The sequence below is a fragment of the Anarhichas minor genome, unplaced genomic scaffold, assembly GCF_050575085.1.
Source record: "Anarhichas minor isolate MPS153535 unplaced genomic scaffold, ASM5057508v1 ptg000030l, whole genome shotgun sequence".
Classification (NCBI taxonomy): Eukaryota; Metazoa; Chordata; class Actinopteri; order Perciformes; family Anarhichadidae; genus Anarhichas; species Anarhichas minor.
The window spans coordinates 5,325,326-5,351,881 of record NW_027466476.1 but is presented as its reverse complement, the minus strand read 5'-3'; the positions used below and the strand labels follow the sequence as shown (position 1 = coordinate 5,351,881).

Here is a 26,556-nt window from a genome sequence, read left to right as displayed (position 1 = left end):
TTCACTGTCACTGACCCGTCACCGACCCCGGTGACCATTCTTACCCTGAGGCCGCTGGGGACAGACAACCAACAGGAGGGGAGAACTGAACTTTAGGAATTCATTTCATGTTGAAAAGAAGGGGAGCCTTCAGGAGTTATTTGTGAAAGGCTGCAAGCACTCGCCTTATCATTTCATTAATTAGCATGACACGCCTGCCTGATGGACTTGAACGCCGCAGCGGCAGCTGTCTCAATTGATTACGACAGTGGACGTGGTGCTGCAATTATCGAGGTGACTGGAGACAACGCCTGCCACTTCTAATAAAAGACTTAACTCCTGCTTCCCACATCACAGCACAGCAGTGGGAGGACAGTGGCAGCCTTCCCTGCATCTCCCATACCTTTAAGACCTTTTCAGAGTCTCTCCATGGGCTGCTGTGGATCGCAGTGTGGGCTGTAGTTCTGGAGCAGCGTGTCAGCTTTACTTAAGCTTGCATAACGCCTGAACATTATCACTTTGGAGCCCCACAGGAAAGCATGCTCTATTAGCCCACCAACTGGCTCGGAATCCACGGAGAATGGAAGGAAAGGAGGTAGGAAAGAAAGAGAGAGAGAGAGAAAGAATGAGATGTAAGAGACACAAAGCTTTTGCCAGGAAGCACCAAGTTCAAGCAGAAATGAAGGGAGTAACTGCTAAGCAATGTAAACAGAAGCAATGCTTTCCATCCTCATTTCATGTATGAACATGCATGGGGCCCACATGCCTCTAAGTGGATATAATATTATCTTTCAGTGCCGCACTGATTACTTCTCAATGGAAGGGAAATGGCTGGGTGAGAATCCTTCAACAAATCCTAAGTGGCATGACAGTGGGCTGAAAGAGCCTGCATGTTGTTCTTTTCCTCCTCCTCCATCTCCATTTTCACTCCCCGCTCAGAAAGCAAGGCAACAATTGGAAGTTGACAGCTCTTAACCATTCGCCATACCTCATTCCCTGTTGTGACATCTGCAGCCGTTGCAATTTAATGCCATGAAAGTGGTAGAACAAACATCTTTGCCGACAGATCATATTTCCTCAAGTGTTTTGCAGATGCAGGGTATTGTCGGTATAAGTATTACAAACTGTGGTTTAGGCTAAGACGTTGCCTGAGCTACTCACCTGCTTCATGCAAATACAGCAGCCATTTTCATGATATCAAATAATATCCTCTGACAGCCAAGAATGCTGAGGCAGCTGTCTTTTCAGAGTGGTATTCTATAGGTGGCAACGGATAAAAACAAATATCTCTTTATGAACAACTGCCAGAGAACTAGACCGTCAATCAACCACAACACCTTTTCTTCTTGTCATGTTTACATGTTGAAGCATCCTGCTATTACAGGCCCGGGCTGCTGATCAGGGCTCAGGGTCCTCAGTCATTCAAAAGAATACATTGTGCATCCCAGCATGCATTGCATTGGGCCATACAAATAATGTGCCCACAGACACACACGTATGTCTATGTATGTATATATAAAATTATTTTAAAAATAGTGGAAAATGCCCATCATAATTTCACAGAGCCCAGGCTGACATATTTTAGTACACAAACCACAAAGATATTCTTTTTGCAACTTCTCACATTTGTGAAGCTAGAACCAGCAAATGTTTTCAGATCTTTAGCTGATAAATGACTTTCTATTGATTTATCAATCAAATCAAATGATTTACCAACTCATCATTTTATTGATATTCACTTTAAATGCATACATCTCAAAAACATTGTTTGACTACCAAAACTATGTATAAAACTACAACTAAAACTACTGAAATATTTAGAATTGACTATTTTATATACTGAGTATCTCTAAATGATCTCGAGTGTCGGTAAAAGTTACCCCACAGGAAGGGTGAATGCAAAAGGGTAAGTTCTTAGTGGACTATTTGTCCAAAGATAGCACCCCAGTGTGCATTAAAGTGCTTGGGATTAGGTTTCACATATCTGCGGGCCCTCGGGGAAACACACTGTCCGGTATAGACACACTGATGTAATGAATGCCTCTTCTATAGGAGGATCCTGCTGCTGAGCTGCTCCTGGGGTGCTGTTGGGTAATTAGGCTTACAGATGGAGACCCAGCAGCTGTTGAAGACTAGACTAGAGCTGCCATTTTGCCCTGCTAATGGCTACACGCCAAAAGACCTGCGTTTCTGATGAGCTACAAGCCTTTTTTTATGCAACAATCCGAGCTTGCTATGCTAAAGTAGACTTCTTGCGGTCTGAGTTGTTTTTTTACATGTCACGGCTGATGACACAATTCCAGAACCGAGGTGGAGATGTTTGAAATATCTCTCATACAGAGCTTAGTTAGACAAAAACACAGACACACACTCTCTCTCTCTCTCTCTCTCTCTCACACACACACACACACACACAAAATGCCTCCTCAAAATCTCTCGCCTCTCTCCCCCAACCACCATGTTCTGCACCATCGCAGGAAAAGAGTGACAATTGGAGGGTGTATCGGGTTTCTCCAACATTTGCTGTCCTTCCTTACACCCCATTCATCATTCTTGATTAGAGCGAGAGAGCACGTCAGAGAAAGAGGGATAAAGTGACCCAGAGTGGGGGAGAAAGCGGTTAGTTAATAAGGCAGGGGAGATGGAAGAAGGAGCAGAGGGCGGGGAGTTGTGTCAGGTAAACTAATAGAGACGAGGCCTGGATTCTGACCTGCGGGGCTGCTGCTAACCTAAACCCACCGTCTCTAAGCCCTAGCCACACATACACAAAGAGGTAGGAGACTCTGGGTCTGGCCTCCTCGAGCCGTAGTGGACAGGGAACATTAACAACAGTCTGCACGTTTTCAGGGGCTGCTATGAGCTGCCTGAATTTCACTGTGGCGTTCCAAGTGCGGCCAGTGAAGAATTGATTTGTTTGGTGTGTGGAGGTGCCGTGTCAGTTTGGGGGAAATGTGTGAATGTGAGTATGTCCGTGAGGAGAGGGGGCTGCATTGTGAAACAGGAGCGAAATTGGACTCAGCAACGAGCCAAATCGCTTGCGAGATGAAACAGACTACACCAGGAAAAAACAAACAAAAAAAAAAACAAGACACCACAAGGCCCCAGCAAAGTGTCGAGCAAGGCAGGCTGGCTCAAAACAAACACACTTTTCTTTCTGCTTGACATATTTCAGACTGCCGATGACAAAACAACACTGAAAGAGTTAGAGGAATCAAAATCAAACTGCCAAGTGTGTCTGACTGTTTCATGAATCCGTGTCGAAGCGGAGGCTCCACACCACATCAAACCCTGTAAATTCTCCTGAAAGCCTCCTCTCTCTCCCTTTAGTGGCCAGCGCGAGGATTATTGTGTGCAGCTAAAGGTAAGTGCTGGGAGTGTCACACTTGAGAGTGTGTTTTAAGCACCATAAAGTATCAAGACCCAGATGGCTCATCCTGCCTGAAATACATGTCCACTCTACCTTGGCTCCAGTGGCACCTGCTACCCGGATTAGTTTAGTGCTACGCCAACCCAGCACACTAATACAGTGTGCCGCAGCTGATAAGGAGCCCAGGGCACATCAGCACTTGCCCTGCACTTAACAGTTGATGAGTCAATACCTGTATCATTAGTGATAGCGATAGCCGTATATAGATATTTTCCATAAACACAGGGAACCATGATTTTGATGTAATTTGTCAGTGTTGGGCTTCAACAGATGTGGTCTTTTGAAGATATCAGGGCTGATAGTTTTGGACTGAACTGGAAGATGACTTGTTTTGGTTATGCTACTCAATAAGTTTAAATATCACATCCTGTTGACAACAAAACTAAATATTTCACAAACAAAAAAAGCTTGGACATATTTTGGAACACTGAAACCACGGACCCCATTCCTTGCAGCAATAATGATTGATACATAACCAAAATGCCTAGGTTTATGGGCTTCTTATAAACAAAGAGCACAGTCCTGATAAGTGCTACAATATATTTATAATTAATCAAACTGTATTTCAAAAGAGGTGGAAAACACAACTTTTAACAAAAAGGCAATATATCAGGGCTACCCTGGCCAATACTCCCAATATTGCTCTTTATACACCTCTCCATAGGTCATGTGACATTGGAGCAATTTCTCTCGTTCCATCCCAAAGCAAACAGCAGTGCATTTCCAATCCTGCTGCTCACCCCTCGACACAGCAGCACTAACCCAACAGCCAGGGAGGTTGGAGCCCATGCTCTGCTGAGTGGGGTTTTACAGCCAGTCAGAGGCCATCAGGGGCCCCGCCGCCAGGGCCCAGCGCAGGGAATTCACCGGTAGCCAAAAACAACAGCCAAACAGATGACCGCTTGAATATTGGAGGGGACCACACTGCGCACACTCTTTTTTTTTTTTAAACCTTCCCTGAAATGGCCAAAAACGCAGCCCCCTGTGTCGCAGCGAATTACCAGTGTGTTAACAAACACTGGGACCATTAATGGCACTTATACCATTGCAGTGATATGCAGAACAAAACACAATCCCTTTCTCAGCAGTGCGTGTGTAGAATTCAAGGCTCTATCACAAACCTCTCCAAACCCAGCTCTCTGTCAAACATACTGTACGAGTCCAAGCCTGCAATATTGCTTTTAGACAGAGTGGCTATGATAAGACACTGACAGAAACATGGATGCTAATATACTGCCGCTGGAAAGGCATGTAGCTCAGAAATACTGAACAAATAGTACATGGACCACCTATGTGGAAATACTTGGAAAATACTTTATATGTCAGGTTGATTCTCAGGTTCTGTTTGATTTAGGATCTTCTTTCCTGGGTTCATCTCCCTTTTCTCCAGAATCCCCCTCCGACACGTTCTTCTAATACATGGACGTCGTTGTCCGTCACGGAATCTGAAGCGTTTTCCATCCGTTCTGGTCCTGGCGATGGTTTTCCCATCTTTACAAGCCTGTGTAGCGCTTCCCAAAATGTCCAATCCATTACAAGCATGTTTGTAATATCCATCGAGGCTGACAACTGTCCCCTTGCCAGCGATTGTACATTATCCAAGCGTCGTATTTGGCCACAATCGCCTACCATCTGGCTTTGTCAATGAGCGTTACAGCCTCATCTGCAAACAACATTGGCTCTGTACCGCTCAACACAGATGAGCTTAAAACGCACATAGCGGGGAACTGGGATCTTCAAACAAATGCAGGGTGGGGGAAAACCCGCTGTCGCTGGCAGAAAGACTGGAGCTTGGAATAAAGGATTAAAAACAAGAAAACCTTTAAGTGATCACAGGCGACACGCTTTACATTTCAGGCCTGACAGTAGTGATAAGACGCTGGTCATGTATTATTCCAAGTAAACAATAAGAATGCCTTCCACACTGCAGCTGGCTGCAGTGGAGGAGGAGAGGGAGGAGGATTAAGATTAGACAGAAGATGTGATGAGAGCTACTGCTCTCTAAAGTTACCCTTTCTAAATTCTTCCCTTTATCCTCTCTAAAGGAAAAAACAAAACAGAGAGCCTGCATCCATTTTAGCCAATGGTGCTTCCCTGCTAAGATGGGAGTCAACCTGTGTTTTACAAGTTGGTCAGCTAACTGCGGGGGCTGCAGCTTATTTGCCAAAGAGCTTTTCCTTAGTCAGGGAGCCTCTGATTTCCTCACTCACTGCTGAAGCATCAGCTCCTTTCACACAGCTAAGACCTTGGTTTATAGTGAAGCAGTTGGTGAACTAGACCACAGTAACTGCTAAGAGGGGTTGGTTTCAGCACGCAGCTTTGCCGTCAATGGGATTTATTTGATTTAACAGTAATTTATTGTGAAATGTTTTTTTTTTTTTCTGCGATGCTTTGCCCACTGAGCATAGCCAAACAACTCATATCTTCACCTTTTGCCTCAATGACAGGGATCCTGTAACCTGATTTCTACATTGAGAATTCCTCATGGCGGCTGGGTGCTGGCAGTTGATGGCTGGACAAATAAAAATGTCAACTGAGGTGCGAGTGTTACCTCTGGGTCAAAGCCACAGTATAAATTCACATGTGCTTTTTTTCTATCATGGTGTACAACGCTGCTGATGGTGTGGCAGGTGAGGGGAATGGTGTGCGTGGAAAGGCCAGGATGGCAGTAAGCTGGCACTCTATCATTTAACCTGAACTGAAGAGACAGCGCTGAAAAGCCTCAAGGGATCATTGGCCTCTGTTGTGTATAGGAGATGGCTTTGAGGCAGCACAGTGCTGCTCAGTATTGAAGTGATTCGATATATATTCACTTTGACTTGATCGTATATACTGTGAAGCTCTCTGTATATACCAACCTGTTCTTAACAGTTAAGTGGGAAGCACAGCTCAGAGATGTCACACCCCAGGCACTATACACTGAAGCTATATAGTGAAAGTGCAGCAGCCAAAATGCTGGTCATGCCCCTGACAACTTATCCTAAAACTCCCCTATGGCCTGTAGTGATTCTGTAATTGCTCCCTCTCCACAGCTAAAGCTGAATCCATATTCAGTCAATGGACACAGAGTCACACAATGGAGCCTAATCACGTAGCCTTCAATGTGACTCCCATTTTCTGTCACAATAGCTGATCCCCACCCACGGGCTCGCTGACACAGATGACAGGCCCCGATAGGACTGACTGACAGGTGTCAAGCGTCCTGACATGTAATGGCTAACACAGACAAGAAATACATTGACTATCGAGCAGAGTTTCTGTTTCATGATTGAAGCTCAATCAGCAGTGACCCAATACTCTAAACAGGGGCTAAGTTAATATTTCATGCACACTGGGCTCTCCGCACAGAGCAGTTGCTTTTCTAATGGATATAATAGTGCTCTACAGGGGCCAATGAGTGCACCCAGGGATAGCATGACATATCAGCACTGATTTTACAAGCCAGCTAATTGCCTGCATAGAAAATCAGGAGTGTCTTTGAAAACAAGCGGCTTGTAAGAGCCGGTGCAGTTTGACATCACATCCTGAATCATATAAAACCAAACAATTCCCTTCAGTCAGCCTTTCAAGGTGCCAGGCCATAGAGGGATTGTGGGTAATGTGGCTTGCTCCCTCTGACGGCCTGCCACTCTGAGCTACATAAATAGTACATGACGTTGTAATCGTAATTTAAAAAGCTATAAATATTGAAGAATTAAAATAATTTATGGAACACCGCAGTGTAAATGGATGTGTGTGAGTGTATGTGTGTGTGGGAGTGTTTTGTCTCCTTTCACTCCTCTCTCGCAGTGTATGCTGAAACGATGGGCAGCGGCGGTGCAAGCTGGGAATTCTGTAATTGCTTTTTCTGTCCCTGAAGCAGGCCTTCCTGCTTTAAATCAAAAAAGGCAATCTCTGTCAGTAATGGCTCAATTAATAATTAAACACGTGTCGTATCTCCGCCAAGCTCCCCCTATTTATTTTCATCTTTCCGACAGGGATGGCTGCACAAACAGCATTAGCACTATCAATAAAGGGAGCATTAATATCAGCCCCTTTCTCCAAAAACAAATCACCCAGCTCATAAACTGTCCTATGTCTGTGAGAAGTAATAACCCAGAGATTAATAAAGAAACAAGCCATATTCTTTGGTTTTCTCCAATTTCTCACGAGCATTTTCTCTCCCTGAACTGAGTGTTAGCTAACCCATCTGCTCTCTGTATTCTGCTTGGAGTTTGTACCATTTTAATATTTAAATCAAATCAGGGGAACACACAAGCTGCTGTTCAAGCTCAGTAACAAGTGAGATGGTGTTATAGGCAAGAGGGATGGTTTATTTGATGCATAAAACTACCAACCTCCAGCTCTCTTTAGTAACATATGAGCCCAAACCTCAAAAGCTTGAATATAAGTGTCAATAAAGGAACATCGGTCTTCTTGATAAAGAAAGCATGTCCTGCAAGCTGCCTGGACTTTGGCAAACAAAATCATAGTAGGTACAGGAGGTGAGCTTCACCAGGCTTCGATTCCACAGCAGTGATGCCTACTTTTAATAAGAGCGTTTGCTAATCTGGCTGTGGGAAACCCTTGCAGCCCTTGTGTTTTTCCAACAACATGTCTGCACTCCAGTCATCCAGCCTGCCTGCTAGCCAGCCAGCCAGCCAGCCCGCCAGCCACACACTCCATCTACCTCCACTCAATCCTGATTCAACGGCGGCGAAAAGCTGATTAGTTGGTCAGAGGGTCAACCTCCATTCATTATTTAATGGGTGAGAGGCTGCACACAGTCAGGCCGGCTGCCGAGGTTAGTGATACATTACACCGACCTGTCCAGAGGAGAGCTGCCCAGTCGAATACAAACATGCTCTCTCATCTACTTCACTATGGCTGAGATGACCTCAATCCCCTCTGCCCCTGACCTTGCCGTTCCTTTTCAAATCACCATCCTTCCTCCCTTCTCTGGCATTCGGAATCCAGCAGGTGGGACTGTGTTTCATTTCCCCGTAAGCTTGCACTGCTGGAGCAGGCTCGTAGCTATGGCTGGCCCAGGTAACCAAGAGGAGGAGGAGGAGGCCATTGCTATTTTATTGACATGCAGCAAACAGCAGTGGTGGAACAAAGGCCACTCAGCACCTATTGAGAGAGCAGGCCTGCAGACACGGTGGTTGATTAGCGATTCGACACGGGGACCCTGGACTGTGTAGCACATAATGAGAGCTTAGGGAGCAAGCCATGAGCCGATGGGGGAGGGAGGTACGACAGAGGTGGGCTCGGGATAGGAGAGGGGAGAGGCGGGCTTCAACCATAAGGAATTGATTTCCTACAATAGAAGATTGATATACGAGTAAAAGGGCTCCAAAGAAAAAAAAAAAACAAGGGTATGGGCAGATCCTAAATCCTTAAGCTACAGCATTGGTAATGTGTTTATATATAAACAGTTATAGGATAAGCCCTAAATCCACTGCCAAGCTAAATGGTTTATGCATCTTTTTTGTTTGTTTACTTCTGTGTCAATTAGGCAAATTGGTCCAACATCCCTGACGAGCAAGAGATCTAAAGTGAGTGGATTTTGCATTCATGTCCAAAAGCTTCTATCTCCCTGAACACCACACTAACCTCGTCTTCACCTTTCATGTGGCCTCAGAGAGATGTTAACACAGTCAGATGTGCATGATGGCAGTTGTGTGTGTGTGTGTGCTCCCCCCCCCCCCCCCCCTCTTCTTCGTCTGCACGCTCTCTCCTTCCTTTGTTCCACTGGTCTAATCCAGTATGTGTGGGCCGGTAAGTTTAATGGAAACAATTTATTAAGTCCGGCTTAAAATGCCATCTGCAGCTAAGCCTCCCAAAGCCGCTAAGCTCCTGGTTTCGCCCCGGAGCTTGCTGTGTTCACGCTTACTGTAATGCTCTGTTTAAAATGAGCACAACGGGTCAAAATTAATCAGGATTACAAGGGCACAAATCCACTTCAGAAATGGGTTTTCTACCAATCTTGCTCCTGCTATCCCAAGATGCCCCAGGTTTGTCTGATGGACCGCACACCACACAGGTTTACCCATGCACCATAGCAGGTAGCACCTAGCCAGGACAGCAGGACCTCAAAGAGTACAAGGCGGCAGGAAACCCACAGATACAACATTCAACATGGTCACTGAAGATTCCAAAGTGTTCTTCTCAGATATTTCTAGCTGCTGACAGCTAGGCGATAACTCCCCACCACTTCCATAGGCACAGCATTGTGAGATGTTATAAGAAGGCCTATCAGTGAAGTGTTTATCTGTGCTCTGTGGAGGTGCCCTGTACATGCTCAGCAGCTACATTTAGCTTCTCATTCGCCTTCAAGCAAGGGAAAACAGTAAACTCTGAGCTGCAATTCAATAAGAGTATAGCCCTGAGTGGAGCACAAGTTTTCATTGCGCTTTTACTTAAACATACCATCCTCCAGGAAATCAATAATTTGCAGGAGGTTTAAGACTGGAAATAAACAAACAACCCCTGTTAGATAATGCTTGCCCTTTGCTGTACCTTCCTACCTATAAATCACCAACACAGACAGACATTCAGCAGAACGTGTCCTAGCTCTGCACAGTGTGTGCTGTGTTATTACAGATACCATGAGCTTGTTTTATCTGTACTGACGTAGAGACGACGAAACGCAAATATGAGAGAAAGAAGGCAACGGTGTCTGGGTTTTGCCCAAAAGCATGTTCTGTGTGCATAATTACAGCGCTCTGCCGTCGCTGATTACTATGTTGGTCTTTCCTCTCCTCTATTAACCCTGAACCGTTTCATTAACATGACAGACTGTGGGCCTGTGTGCAATTTGGACTTAACCTCAACTGCTTGTACCCGTAACTGCTCACAAAAATAAAGTTCAGAGAGGAGCACAATGTTGAAAGGCAAGGAAGAGTTAAATGAAATAACACTCATTACCTAGAGAAATGTACAAGCCAAACATCATCACAGCATTATATATTTATGTGTGCCATGATTTGTGTGTGTGTGTGTGCATCTGTGAGTGTCTCCAAGCCAACAGCTCGACAGGCCTGGTGATCAGAGGAAAGCTGGCTTTTCATTGGTCCCACAGGACCGTGAGCGAGACCGGTAATGGGACACATACGCCGCATTCTAAACCAGAGGAAAACAGCCTGTGGGCTGCTTTGTAGTACACACACACACACACACTACACACACACACAGACAGAAAAAACAGTTTAGGCCAAAAACAAACACTGTCCTAGAATCCATTACAGCTCAAAACAACATTGGAATGGAAGAAAAGAGCCGGCTGGGGGCAGCTTTGCCATTGTAGCTTGATAACATCGTCACCAAATCACTTCATCAAACTGTTTATTTCTTTTCTGCCTCACCCTTTCTAACCCCTAATTCTAATCTAGTGCCCTTCTTCCACATTACCCAAAAAGGATCTGGTTGATCTGTGTGACAATCAGGAGAGACTCCTGAGAGACTGATTGGATTGTCTGGGTGTAATTCCAGAGTCCTAATCCTCAGCCTCGTGTGCACATTAGCACGATCCACAGAGCCCTCCGTTTGCCAGCTGACATGGATGGGGTGTTTCAGCGTGTGTAAAAGACAATGGCTGTGTATGTGACTGTACTAGCGGTTCTTCACAGCAGAGTTTACATGCAGCCATGTTCTGTACAGGCATGCAGGAAAAATAAGTCAACATCCTGACAGCTGACAGCAGCAGTAGTCCAGCAGCCTGGTGGAGAATAGATGGTTTTGGACGCGGCCTAGTTGTTTTCTAAACCATGCAAGTCTGGAAGTCATTGTCATTGTGAACGCTGGGTTTCACGAGGCCGACGCTGGTCACAGGTCATCTACATCACACTGCCGACAGGCCTGGTTTCTCTCCTCCTTGTCAGCCGTGCTTTTCCACTTAGCAGTCTAAACTATTGTGCTAAACCCAGCAACACCATCATATGTTATTTAGAGGGAACGTAGCTTTCTCCGTGGATGTTCTGATGTAGAGGTAAATAAAATGGAGGTAAACACAGACCTCTAATTTGTTGTTACCAAAAGGCAGGAGGTAGATTTATGCTCTTCCTTTTGCAGGTAACAATTACCTTTTTTCCTGTGCTAATAATATATAATCTATCCATAATTCGCTTAGAAATTGTCAACATTTTTGACAAATATTAGTAGCAGTAAGCAAGAGTAAAATATGTCTCCGTGACATCCCAGTTTACATGAACTATGTGTGTATTATGATGAAATTTGAGGCAAGCTGATCTATTTGTCGAGTCTGTCCAGCAGAAATCCCCCCTCCCTCCCAAACCCTCCTCATATAGCCTCAGCTTACACTGTTGTGCACTTCCACCTCCTTCACCCTCTGCCTGTGTTAATGGCCCTGCTTCCTGGTTCCTGCCCTGGGGGGACGTGGTCTGCATGCTGCTATCTGTCACTACATGGCTGATCGCGCCTCCCTGCATCCACAACTTGACACCTTTCCCCCTGCTCTGACCTGGCTAGCATCATTGCGTTTAGAGAATATACAGGTGCAGACATTCTATGGCCACATGGTATACACCAACACATGTATGTGGTTGGACGCACATGGATACGCGAACGCACAAAATCATGTGAGATCATGCATGAACATAGAAATGCTAAATCTTTATAATCCATATATGTGCATATGTTAACGCACAACAGTTTGTGTTGTCTGGGGCACTGACAAAGCTCTTTCTCTCTCTTTCCTTTGGCATCTATTATGGTCCAGGCCTGCTGTCAGAGAGCTTGTATTGCCTGAGGGAAGTTCCCATTTGTGGGAGCATGTGGCAGGGAGGCTCTAAATCCCCTCTAATGAACCAATATGTAGGAGGGCTAAGCCTTTGGCGGGGTTGTCCAGCAAACGCCACTCTGCGCTCAGGCAAAAATGTATGCATATGTAGTCACCAGACCTTGTTTATGTCTGCTGACATTTAAATTTGAATGGGAGCTGCAGGATTAGAGTGGAGGAGATTTGGACCCATTCGCCAAAAACCCATTTGTTGTTATGAGTATGAATGAGGCAGAACAGGGTAGACCGAAAGGAGGATAGAGAAAACAGAGCTGGCCCTTACCTTTGGGTGTGGTGGGGGAAAAGAGCTTCTCCGATCCTACATCAGACACCTGGAAAAACAAGAAGGGAGACTTTGAGTGGATTTGTCTGATGAGCTGACTCTGTGGGAAAATGTTGTCAATCCCATTTAAAAAAAACCCTGACTCATATAATTATCCTCATTATTCATCAAAGGCAATGCAAGCACTGACATGCATTTTGTCTGTCTGGTAAAAGGCTAATTCAGCCACAAATGTGGCCACTAGTGCCTGGAGGAAAAGTCCAGCTGCCACTACTGCATTACACAGTCAATCCAAATACTCCAATCAGCCAACGAGAAGAGCTCCCTCTCCACCTGATGGTCCCTGTCTGGCTTTTTTTCCTGTCAAGGCAACATTAGGTGGCACTGTTGTGCCACCTGAAAATCCTCAAAAGAAATGCTGTCAAGGACGGAGGAAGTCAGTAAACTGGCTATGCAGCATCAGAGCACAAAGGCTCCTGCATACACGCTGCCGCTCAGAAATCACATTTTGTTCTGCGATATCTTTGAATGGAATAACCAACCTCATGAATACAATGTAACTATACTCTAAAAGCAAAATCCTTATTTCACAAATGTAGTATTAAAGACAATATTGGCCCATACTGGAAGTAAACAGATGATAGGTAAACAACATGATCCTTTGTTGGGTCAAAAACAGTTGTTACTCTTTTGGGTGACGTGACCGACGCTGAGCACTGGAAACCTGGTATTAAAAATGTTTGTTGAGTCAACTTGAGGGAGAAAAGCGTGTCACTATGAAGTGATCGTGGAGCCTTCTAGACTCAACACTGCAAGGTATTTTCCTCTCTGCTTTAGATGGATATGTAGAATCTGGCACGCACCACCTAAATCAAAACACATCATACATTTTACACATGTTCACTGGCCAGATGGGAAATGTTTAAACACTATGACCAAAAAGCAGTAAATCCACACAAAACCTGGTATTGTGCAAAATACCGTAGTGAAAAATCTACGTGCTTGGAAGATAATATTAACAAAGAAAACCCGCTTCAGCCTGTAATATCAGCCCAGAGAGAGGTTTTGTTTAAAGCCAAGATGTCCCTTTGCGTTGCTTGCCTCTCATCTGGGTTCTGCACACTTAGAATATGCTGCAAGAGCTGAACATATGTTCTGCCCAAAGGGCCCGAGTGTCCTTAACTGCCATGCTTGTGTTTTATGCGGCACAAAAGGAGCATATGTAAAGAATGAACAGTGAATCAGAGTGAGTGCAAGAGCGACAGAGACAAAAAGAGAAAGCAAATCATCTTGTAAACACAGATGGCTGTCCTTGGCATCCGTTTTAGTTCTTCACAAGTGTTTTGAGGACGTCCTCTTCTTTCCAAGACCTCCCAATTTCTTCCTCACTGCCACTGTGTTACTGTTCTCCACCGTGTTCGTCTGTCTGACTCTCTCAACGATTCGCGGGATTCACCAAGCAGACATATAAAATACAGATAAAAGCAATAATGGAAGACAACAAAGCAGGCTGCAACAGTTGCAACTTCAAAAAACATGACAAATGCCCTAAAATGATCTGTTGATGGACATATTGGCCACAACACATGAGGTAAATACATCATGGTGACAAATAAAATTACCACGTCTGTAAATCTTCTGATAATATATTTGTTCTCAGAGTCAGATCATTTAAATTTGAATCATGCAAACATTACGTTTGATATTAATAGACTCTTTAAAAGTGCCGTGTTTAGCAATGAACCTCACTCTTTACTAAAGCGGTTGCTCCCATGTTAGTTATGAGATGAATAAACTACAGTATATATTGTAAGTTTTGTCAACCACTTTGTTTAAGGAAGTTCAATTGCTTGATGCAAATGTCAGAAGAGGTCAATAACACCTCTTTAGTAAGTGTAACATTTAATGGAGAGCAAATACTCAGCTGACAGGAGATGTTTCCTGTTTCCTCTTACAGTAGACGAGGCGGAAGACTACAGAGGAAAGAAAGAGTGTTGTTGCATTGCCCTCTTTCAGTCTCCCAGAACCAGGCGCCAGGCTACAACACAGGCTCTTTGTTAGCTTTGGACGACATTAAACGCTCCAGTACCAAGCCTCAGCCTTGAATCATGGCCCCGGAGGCCCTGGAAGAAAAATAGGGGCTCAGAATGAAATGAAGCTTGTCAAATGGACACGGGAGCTGGCTCAGGGACTTGCTTAGTGTGGCACGGGGTCACAAAAGCAAAAAAGACAGGCTAGGTCATGCCATGACTCAGTACAACAGTTAAAACAATTGTTATGACCTGAGTGGTTATCCAGAGAGCAATGCAGACATAACGTTCCTGAGAAAGAGAACAGAAAATGCTGTGTTTACCAAGTGCCAAGACGACCTACTTCTCCTTATTCCTATTCTGGCTATTTTGAGTGTGCAGTGAGCAGTTTTATTTTCCAAACATATTCCAAGTAACATCAACAACCAATATTTAGGTTTTAAAGCTGTGTTTTGCACCTGCCAAGTCTGTCGTATAATCCACAATTACAAGGCCGGCTTACAAAAGCACTTCTTAAAAAGGCATGTCAAAGCAGAGCCCTGATTTGGCTAGCTGTTGTTTTTGTAGAACTTTCTGGGATTCGCTGGTCAAGTTGACATTTTTTCACGGGGCTGTGCTGCTGGCAGTCTGAGCTGCCTGCGGTTGCGGTGTGCAGAGGTTGTGTATAACAAATTCTTCACACTCTCTTTGTTGAGGCAACCCCGACTGCCATAAAAAACAGACGGGGAAAGACGAGACAGAGGAAAAATATATAAAAAGAAAAAGAGACAGACAAAGAAAAAAGAGAGGAGCAAAGGCCAGGTTTTCCAAAGGAAACAGGGAAATTTAAACATAAAAAAAATAATGGGGTAAATTCAAGCCACATTGCCTGGGAGCCAAAAGCCCTTGGAGCGGGCCGCAGGAAGCCTGACCTTTGAGGGGGCCGTCTGCTATCTGAGCCTGGGGCTTCAGGGGCCTGGCCTCCTCTCTGGAGGGCCGTCAGCAAGCCTCAGCTTTCCTTCCCTATTCTATTCATTAGCCATGCTTTATGATTCAACTTCCTCTGAGCCACACAAGAGCTCCCTTAGGAAAGAGACTGCTGGAGAGAGGGAGAAAAAAAGGGAGTGAGACAGAGGGAGGGGGAAAAAAGCAAGGAGGAGGTCATAGGGCCCAGCCGGGGCCCAGCTCTCAGCAGCTGTGAAATCCTTCCGTTTCCTCGGCAGGCGTAAAAAGAATGAGGGGGAGAAAGAAAAAGGAGGAGGCCAGCGAGGGAGCTGGGCCAGTAAACCCACCATCAGTGGGGGAGTGCTAACTCCCTAAAGAGCCACATGCAGAACCATAATTCTCAGATTTAGCAAACGCCAAATTACAAATTACACCGCTGTTTGTTTTAAAAAGTCCCCAACTTCCCTGAACACCAATGACTTATTGGCTGCATAAATCTCTTGGTAATAGCAGAGCCGCAGAGGGAGAGCAGAGAGGCAGAAACCTTCGCTAGCAATAAGTGAGACATTTACTGCTCAGCGAAATGCATTTGCTGTCACAGCAAAAAAGCGGGGGGGGGGGGGGATGAACATTTTCCATGTACACATTGCTTTTACTTAACAACACAGCAAGCTAATTAATTCGGAAAATCTCCGACAAGCTTAATTGCACTTTTTTTTTTGTGGTAAAATGCTTCCGTGCTTAATATAAGCACAATGGGGCGACTGAGAGAGGCGATGCAGGCAGCAAGGGAGGGCGTTATAATCAACAGAATAACCTTCAGGCATACATTTATGAAAGACATTGATCAGTTAAGGCTGTGATTTCACAGAGACAGGAAGGTCAGCAATTACCCAGATTCAATTAACCTCATTTAGTAAAGACTGCTGAGAGACCAATTTCTCTCCCCAGAACCCCCCCCACCGACCGAACCCCATGCTTTATATCAAACGATCCCCAGGCCGTCCATCTACCTTTGATCTGAGAGCTCCCATTGCATGCCTTGCATTCCGTGGAGCTGAGCAAATTATTTCCAAACAGGAAGAAATCTTGGAGCCAGAGGTTAGGTATACCCAGACTAAATAAAAACCAAATTCCTAAAACGTCCCCCCCCCCCCCCCCTATCCCTGGTAGAGATATAATTTTTACACAGGCTGGCAGCGCTATCACAACAGCTGTAGCGTGAAAACAAAGAAACCTGTAAGTAGGCTTTGTTGTGGGCTCATGCCTGCAAAGACTATAATTACAATTTAGTTCTGAGTCATTTGGCGCATGCTATGTTCTTGACAGATTACTGTAGGACAAGCGGTAAAGCGGCTAATCTTAACACTTATATACCACAAACCAAATATGAGCCAACACGTTTTCAACATGACATTTCCCTCACTTGAAAAGGAAACTCTTGCAAGATTTGCAACTCTATATCAAGACTAATTTAACGGGCAGTGCAAAAGATGGTCAGTTGTACGAAACGATACATACAGGCAGATGAAAATAAACACAACAGCCATTCGTGCATAGCTAGAAGTATGTTGCCCTACTCTGTAATCATGGGTGATAGAGCATAGAAACAGACAAAACACATTGTTGTGCATGCTAAATAAGTCGGTCAAATGTCGTGGCATAGGCAAAGACAGTTGATGGGCGACTCAGTGCTGTATTAATGTGCCACAACATGGCATTAAAAGACTTATCAGGGAGCCTGAAAGAAAAGGTAACAGAAAAACAAATCCCAAGAGAGTGAGTAGGAGAAGAAGTGAAGCGGGCAAAAGGGCACATATCCTGGCATGGACCATCAGGCCGTCAATTACCCAAGCCAAGCCTGTATGTCCATGGATCCACACTCACCACACCTCCCACCTACATGCACACACACACTGTTAATTTACTTTCTTGCTTGGTATTTCATCACTGTCACCTTCCTCCTTCACTGCCCTTTCTTCCAATTTTCCATTTACTGTCACCTCAAGTCCTTGGTTCCCTTTCTTTTAGGGGTTGTACTGGTATAACTGGTATATTTTTTTGTTAAAGCAAAAATCTCACGGACCAATTCCACAATTGTTGTCTTAAGGATATACTTGAATGATTCTAACGTGATGTTCTAATTTTAAGTTAGACTATGCTTGTTTTCTGTGTATAAAAAGGTCACACAATGATCTTGAACACTGACATAAAGGAGCTTATCAGTACTGATATGGTAAAAACATCCATCAGTCAAACCCCAGCAGGGGCCTGGTTTTCTCTGTGCATGTGGGAGTAGCTCGTGGCTTTGATAAACACTTCTATCAGCACCCACTCAGGCCCCTCTCGCCCTTTCACCCCAGACGTCCGCTAATGCTACTTTACCAATAGATACAGCATTAGACGTCGCACAGTGGGTCTACGGTTTCTGAGGCTGCAACAGGAGACACCTAATTAATTACCCCCCCCCTTGCATTTGTCCTCACGCTGTTGCAAAAACGTAATGACCTCCCGAGCGGTCGTTTATTATAAGCCGCAGCAGTGCTATGCATTCCCAGGGCAGGGAACAGGCACCATTTACCTCACCTCCAATTCCCACCCGCCGCTGCCACCGCCGGCTTGTCAGAACAGGTGTGGGCCAGCAAGACTGCAAAACCCCCAGCGAGCATGATGGGATATACAGCGCGAACGGAAAAGAGAGAAGAAACCTCCCACGCAACTGTCAACCGACAGATAGTCGTCTCAACTGGAGCATCATTAAGATGATAATGAATTCCATAGTGACTGTGTAGAATGGAGTGGTCTCCCCTTGCACACACACAAAAAACACACAAACCTCACTTAGCCCCGAGTGCCATTTTCATAGGCACGTATAACACGTGTGTGTGTGTGTGTGCGTGTTTGTGTGTGCGTGTGTGTACGACAGAGGGCCAGGGCTGACAACTCTTGCTCCCTCTCCCCCTAGCAACAGACGTAGGGAAATGAATGCCGAGAAAGGAGCAGGGGGGCTTGAGCTTTGTGTAAAATATTACCCTTCGTCTCGCTTACCGCACCCCACCACTGCTACCGCCCTTCCCTCCTCTGGCTGTGCAGCAGTTGCTAGCCCTTATCACGGCTGCCTGTCAGTTTAGTATACAAATTAGCAGTCTATCAGGGGAATGCAGGGGCCTGTTTCATCAGTAGGGAGAAGGGCAGAGGCATGCATTGCATTAAAGCCTCTCGCCGCTGCAGACAGAGAGGGTCACAAATCAACGCCTCAGCAGGCCCACAGCCAGCACTAACCAGATAAGGAGAAATGAAGGAAAAAGGACAAGGCATATTTCAACAGAGAGAGTCCAGACCTGCTCAAACTCCCTGCAGAGGATGAAACATGGAGCAGGGCTGGTAGGGGTGGGGGTGGGGGGGTGGGGGGGGGGGGGTAATAGGGAAAGACAACTGCAGCCCCACAGATTACAGAGTAACAAAAAAGACATGAGAAACAGGTATGGAATTATAAAATGTCAGTGACAGAGTCAGGGGAACTGCTTTCAGTTGATTATCGACTAGAATTTGCAGAAAATTAGGGCTAGCTAATGCCCACTTTCTCCTGTGAAGTGAACCTGTGCATGTTAATACCAGCAGAGACAAAACGCCTGCGAAGGGCTCTCATTAAGTGGCATAATGCAATGAGGCACAGTCTAAATTGCGGCAATAAAAGCCGACAGACAAATCATCTCAACCATCGCAATCCATTTAACTCAATTAATGCAACACCAGATCCAGGCTCAGTGGTTTAATAGCATGCGTAGCTCCCCTCCCTTGTCAGGCTTAGGGGAATAAGGGGGGCACCAGGAGAGGGAGTTAGTAGTATTTCTTTTAGGGTGAGATAAGGGTCAGTGTGGCACAGCCATTGTACTATGATTAAGTCCTGTTTGAGACCATGGAAATGAGGAAGGAGAGAGAAAGACAGCAAGATAAAGGCAATGTGAGACGGAAAAACAAAAGCAGGTGATAGCAGTAGCTCTGTGTGGCTCAGCAAAGCCGACTATGGAAAGGGCGTGGCCCCCTTTCCGTTTTAATGTCGAAATGTGTGCCAGCAGCGATAAGAACGGCAGGTAATCTCCCCGTGGAATCAGGGGGCTGTTCGTCATTACTCTCTGGCCCTGATATAGATCAGAGCTCCGGTGGCTTCTCCTAGCTCTCCAGGCTTCTTCGCAGCTGAGATGGCAGATAGCCCTTTAAGACACGGCTCACTGCTCCCCGATTGGCTGGTCAACAGCCACAACCAAATCCCGGCTCCCTTGGGGCCGCTGTGAAGAGGTATGATAGGACGGGTCACGGAAACTCACTGTCCCCATATCCACATCATCCTTTTGTTGTAAAGCCTTTACCCCATTGTCAGTGTGGGTGGGTGGAAAGTAAAAAAAAGCCTTTCTGGATGTTATTGTCTGAGAGGCAGGATAACAGGCAGGCAGATTATTTCAAAAACAGCTTTCTCCAGAGCTCTCACAATGCGGCACCGTTGTTGCTGTGGAGAGGATCCTGGAGATAATAATAATATTCCTAGTCAGAGCCATTTCTGCAGTAGAGCTGCCTTCTAACAGAGAGATACACATCATTCCGACTGGCCCGTCGTGACATAATCGCCCTGCGGAGAGCTGCAGGCAAGCTTGGTAGGCAAACCACCTCTCACTGCAGCTTGTTAAGAGAAAGGTGGCTTTAAGCACAGCTCAATAGAAACTCCGATTGAACTTGTTGTTTTTTTCCACTCCATCTGAACAATGTCTAGGTGAGTCATAGCCCACCTCAGGCTACACAAGTTACATTCTTCCTTTCTTCCTCTCTCTTAAGACTGTACTGCGCTTTTGACTTGGATGAATTCGCTAAGAGGGGGGGGGGGGGGGGGGAAACAAACTCGGCAGGATCTTAAATAATACAGCGATAAAAAAGCTGTGACCCTTTCCCTTGCCTCAACCCACACACAGTGCATTTCTTCTGCAGTGAAAGACAGCACACAAAGAGAAGAGAAGGCAGAGCTGGCACTACATGGAAATGTGTGGAAGGCACTGGTTTGCTCCTCTGGGCACGGACACCTTTAATGAGAGGAAAAAATGCGCAGCAAGAGGCAGATCTCACCCGTACTATGCCAGTGATTTTGAGAAATATGATTCACCTCCTCTCTAACCCAAATAAATATTGTTCTAATACCAGTGGGCTAAGAAACCTATGGGGGATCCTCACACCAGTCATTCTGCATCCTAAACCCTACACCGTGCACACACTTGATGCCTGTGACCCCTGACCTTTCAGCTTCGCTCTCTGCTGAGCTCAGTTTATCTGTGCGATTGGGGGGTGTGAAGTTGTTGATACTGGTTTTGTAACAGTATCTCTCCTAAACTACAACAGCAGCTGGAATACGTTGACGGGAATTTAGGAATTCATCTTGGCAGCTTGCTCGTATGCCTGCTGCAACAGAGGAAGTCGGCCCGGCTATCAGGATCAATACAGCCACTTGTCCTGAAAAAGGAATGAAGGGGAGTGGAAAACTGGAAATGGGGCAGGGAAACGTCCCATTGGTCTCACATTACCATCCAGCTGCCACTTTCAGCCACACTATCCAACCCTGCTAGCACAAACAAACACGGTATGCACTATATAAAGGAGTCTCAGACCTCCAAAGCCCCCAGGTCATGTTAGAAAGGGATGTGGCACGTTAAGTGGAATTTACTTTTGATGCAGACATCAGGACTCAGGTTTCTGGCAGCTTTAACCCAAGCTACCCCCTGAGGCCTCACTGCAGGGTTGGACAGGACACCCAACGCCCAGGCAGCCACCTTTAGAAATACCTGCACCGCTTATAAAAGGGGGAGAGTGACAGTGGTGGTTGTTGGGGTGTGAGGTACTGTACAATAGACCGACTTTCATTTCATTACCAAACACAGAGGTGAGATTGCTCCTGGAAGGAAAGAGACTTTTTTTGTTGTAGTATTTGCTTCTTGCTATATATAAGCTGCTGCTGAGGTCTGTTCTGTTTAGCGTGTTGTGTTCTGAGCTTACAGCAGACATTTAATATAGAACGTGGACCCCAGCAGCTCACAGTACGTCCACTGCTTCGGCACAGCAATGCATCCTTTTGACTGTGATGTTGTCTTTTCATTGACATCTTTATATTTCTCTTTGCGACAGGGTTTTCACTCTAATCTGAGCTATAACCCCCCCCCCCCCCCCCCCCCCCCCCCCCCGCACACACACACACACACACACACACACACCTTTCTTTCATGACATGGCATAGCACTTGAGCTCTTCTGTCATCTGTCACTGACAGTCCAGATGTGTGACTTAATGTGGGGTGGGAGTGTATAAATAACCATGATGACATATCAGTGGGACATGCCGGGCGCTTTGCTCTGTAAGGGAGAAGGTGATGGAGGGGGGGTGCTGAGTTAACTGCGTACCTCTAGGGAGTCCAGCACAAGCTAGTTTAACGCCAACGCGACAACTGCAGGGACCTTGTGAGAGAGCTTATGGCTTTAGACTTCACACTTACTGTGTAACATCATTCTCACACACCACACTGTGACCTGACCTTGACAGCGGCCATGTTTGTGGCGGCTTTCAATTACAATGGTCAGTCACTACTGCAACTGTATGGGAAATAGTTATTTATTGCATGGGGCTTAAGATATATGTAGCTGTACAGAGTAATGACAGCCTGTCAATTCTTTAATGGAGGTCAGAGTTCAGCTCATTATTGCACTCACAACAAACTGCATTTCCGGTAATTACACAATAATACCATCCTAATGCGTAATTGTCTATTCTGTGAGCTTTTCTGCTTTTCTGAGAGCTAGTGAACTCTGTATAAACCCACCGTCTGCTATCTCTGATAATAACATAACACCTGTGGAGGAATTTGATCTGGCAGCCATCCGAACACAAATCCCTGGACAGAAGAGAAGGGCAGGGTGAGGAGGATATATTTGATGTGTTTCCATTGCGAGAGCAGATTTATGAGCGATCACTGCAGAAGGGACTATTAAATGTGGTGGGCCATGTGTAGTGTATGCAGAGCATCATTTGCTCTGGATTAAAATATAATGAAGCAAGTGAGTGCAACTTTGTCTTACATGCAGCTCCTTCAATTATTTAAGTGGTAAGGAAAAACAACAGGCAAAGAATATTCCCTGGAGCACTAATACTCTTTTCTGGGCTTGTTCATGATGGCAACAATGAATATCTTAGAGCTTGTTAAAAGCTTTGTTTTCTTTGGGAGTCTCTGCGTATGAGTGGACTAAATGAGCAAAAAGGACGCCAAGTCACATACAGAGGCCATTCTTTTTCACCTCCAGTATGTTGGCTCCTGTGATGTGCGAGTGCGAGTACATAATGCACTGGATTGATTTTGTTTTTGCAGTGAAGGCCAGGTTAAACAGCTCATTACAAAAGCAGCGCATCGCCTTAACAAACCAGTTTCCTGTCAATAAAACCAACCTGACAATTTCACTCTTAAACAACCTCTTAAATGCAGAGTTGTCTGTATTTCAAATGGACGCCTGCTCTATTCACCGAGTGTGGAAGCCACGTTGATAAGTGGTTGAATTAGCTGTCCTTTAATAATAATGATAACTTAATTCATAGAGCAAGAGATGTAGCTCAAAGTGCTTTACAAAAAATAAAAATGGAACACATTTCAGACAAACAAAATCAGACAATAAAAAGACACTTGATTATAAAAAAGAAACAGAAATCATTAAGAATAATAAAAATGAAAGAATTAGTAAAAAAATGTCATCTGTCGTTCAAAAATGTTAGAAACGTGTACTTGTTTTTCAGAGGTAATTCTATGGCAACCCCTCTTTCCTTTAAAGTCATTTCAACATCTGCACGTCTAGAAACACTTGGCCTGGCTCAGGTGGCTCCTGTCTGTATTTGAATAAGAGATATGCAAACAGATGAAGTCAAGGCAGCAGCTTGTGTGCTCAAGGAGCCTTTTCTCACATTTGAGAGAATCCTTGGATTAGTTGGTCCAGGCTCCAGGGCCTTTATACTGCATGCTATTCATTCAGCAGAGGAGGGGAAAAAAAAGTGTGTTTGCATTTCATGTCTCTCAGTGGTAAAGATGTGTGTGGTTGGATAGTGGAGGCCAAGGTAAATAGTCCCAAATGAAAAAGGTGAACATTATAGCGAGCAGAACTAAGATGACCCGTCATGTGGGGGGTCTACAGGAGAAACCCTGCGAGCAGCTTTCCTTTACACTTTTTCTGTGACTACAATCAATGATTTAGTTGAGAGAACTGGCTTTAATCAAGTGTTGAAAGCTGTAAGTCTGGACACAGGAGGATGGGTGTGGGATGACTTATTCATGCTGTTGTAGATATTCTTTAACACACTGGTTGGAGCACAGTCAGTGAAGGATCTACAGCCATTGCTTGATAATACATTTTGCCAGCCCTGTTTACTGTTTCTACTGTTCATGTTTCAAAGAAAACAACAAAATGCTCAAGTGCATTGCTGCCAGCTGGCCTGTGTGGCATTCACCACATGCCACCCACCAACATGTAATTGGAAACCTAGTTTGCTTTGTTGCACCCCTGTACGGGCTCTCTGAATACTCAGATCCCTGCCCAGGCCGTCGCCCACGTTCAAGACTGACAGGACCCTGGCGGGATGCCAATGTGGGGAGGAATGAACTTCTGGTACAGTGCACTTGCACCTACCACAGATCAATACCTCCATGCGCGATTAGAAACCGATGTGCTCACAGGCTTCGGCGCTCTACCTACATCATCAACCACTGTGACACCCCCTGCTTCCCATCAAAGAAACTCATACACGCAGGCATGCTTGCACACTCACACAAAACAGGCAGGACGGGACATTTCCAGTTCGAATTCTACTTCCAGTGTTTTATTTTACCAGCATAGCAACGCCTCCAAAGTACTGGGTCACAGTAGGAGAATGCAGTGGGCAAGTGTGGGGCACTGTAGTGCTGATGGGCCATGTGGAAACACACCCGTCTCCCTCTCCCTCCTGCTGGGAGAGACGTCAACCTGCTTCTCTGACAGTGATACTTGTTCTGTCAGCTCAGCCCTCACCCTGTCACTAACAGGTGGCCTGTCCCTCACAGCAGAGTAATTTGCCTTGCACAGCAGTAGTCATGGGTAGCCCCAGCCAAGCTGCATTCAAGTTTCCAGCATTACAGACCAGGCCAAAGAGAGAGAGGCAGTGGCAGAATGCAGAGGAGAGAGCTGGGGGGAGGGAAGGAAGGAAGGAAGAAAAACCTCCTCCGATCAAATAAATGCCACTGTAAGCACAAGTGACAAGTCTTGTTTGGGGTCGTCCCTGTTCAGGGCCTGAAAGGCCAGCACTGCCTCATCTCCTCAGCTATGTCTGCAAGCAACGTGGGTGGGTGAGACGGGGAGGGAGAAACGTCTGATTGGTGCCATAGCCAAGAGTGAGAGCAGCCCAATTATATTTCCTATCCCTCAAGAGCCGGCCAGCCCCCTCTGGTAGAGCGAAGCCTCTGCCATCTCTCCTCTCCTCACCTCTCAAGACACTGCAGATAGATAAATAAATGACAGCCCCACTGGGGCTTTGCCCAGCCTCCCAGAATACATCGCAGAGGCTGGCTGCCTGCCTGTCCGTTTGCCTTCACCTGGCATTACTGCAGATAGACATTTTTCACATTATTATCGTTGCGTCGTCTCTGTTGGCCTGTTCACTCGCCGAGTTGTGGCTGATGATAGCGGCAGAGGACCTGAGGAGATTGGAAGGAAATGTCTCCTGTCAAAGTCAGCATAGCCTAGCTTAGCAGAAATTTAACAAGTTCCCTGGGCTCTCTCCATTCACTCTCTGTCGGAGCACGGAGCCAGGACATGGCCTGCTGACAGCCCTGGGCATGTCACTGTCACTGACACTTGATAGGCCAGAGAAGGAGGAGAGGCAACAGGGCTCAATCCTACAAGACTCACACTTAACTACACGGTTCCATAGCTTCTTTGCACTCACCATAAAAACCCTACTGTTTTAGAAATCGGACTTTATCTAATACAACACAAATGTAAACTAGCTTTAAATCGCTTACGGTCAAGTTGCCTTCCTTACTCTGCAATTGACTATCTTGGGCTGCCACTGGAAACGGATTCCAGCTCGACAGAAAGCCAAATATCCCAGGATGTTTGTATTTATTTTGGTAATGATCAGGTGGAAGCCGACAGAGAAATACTGGAGCTTAAACTGCATGTATACCAGCATTTTTTCCCCCCACACTCTCACCACTCCCCGACGGTTAAACCCAAAACCAGATGTTGCGGATCAGTGGGGATAAAAAAACAAGGCAAATAAAAGTGGAGGACGGAATGGTAAGCATTAACTATAATCAAAAAGAAACAAAAAGGAGACCGGGATGCTTTAATTACTTCTCACATATAATTTGGTTTTGTGGGGGCAAGCCAGCCACTGCCAAGAAAAGAAAGATGAAAGGCAACTTAAATTACATGGCGAGAAAGTACAGAGGCTTTTTTACACACGGCCCATCTATTCTCCACAACTGTAGACAAGGCCGATGACTAGCCCCAAAACCTGGCTGTAAATTGTCCATGGAAACAGAATCTGGATGCAAGCATGCTAGATGTTGTTGTTCCGCATGGCCGTGACTTTAACTTAAGGAAGGTGTTGAAATGTACTGACTGCAGATTGTCAAAAAAAAGCTGTTTCTGTTTTAAGTTATTTGTGGAACACACAGTCTGCAAGCATCCGAACTGTAATGACAGTTTTCTGTTTTTTTGCCTAAGTATCCTTCATCTAAAATTCAAAAATGTGATTTTAATAATTCGTCATGCAATTCTGCCAAGTGGCGGAGGATATGCGTTATGTTTGGCCACTGGAGAGAGCTTGGATGACGCCTGAGTGAGGTGCTCTATGAATCTACTTCATAGCTGTCCTCTGTTTGCAGAGTCTCTCTTGACTCGCTGGTGTTGCCACAGTGCTAAATTGCACAGCTGTTCCACAATCTGTGGCGGTGTTAATTACCCAAATGTGAGCGGCAGCTCGTCAGTTCCTCACTAACGAAGGGGCCTGCTTTCCAGCGAGGGTGCCGTATGTTTGGCATGTAGGCCCATTTCCACCCAACGCTCCCCAGGCTGTGCATGGA

At 45.5% G+C, this 26,556-nt stretch overlaps 1 protein-coding gene across 6 annotated transcripts in view; it reads right to left on the bottom strand.

Annotated features, from left to right (window-relative positions):
* Positions 1–26,556, bottom strand: part of fbrsl1 (fibrosin-like 1) — a 250,529-nt gene that overhangs the window by 21,642 nt on the left and 202,331 nt on the right. For all 6 annotated transcript variants that reach the window (XM_076104290.1, XM_076104286.1, XM_076104287.1 and 3 more), the window contains one exon: positions 12,469–12,517. In XM_076104290.1, the coding sequence (XP_075960405.1) occupies positions 12,469–12,517 (49 nt within the window). The remainder of the gene's footprint in view (positions 1–12,468; positions 12,518–26,556) is intronic.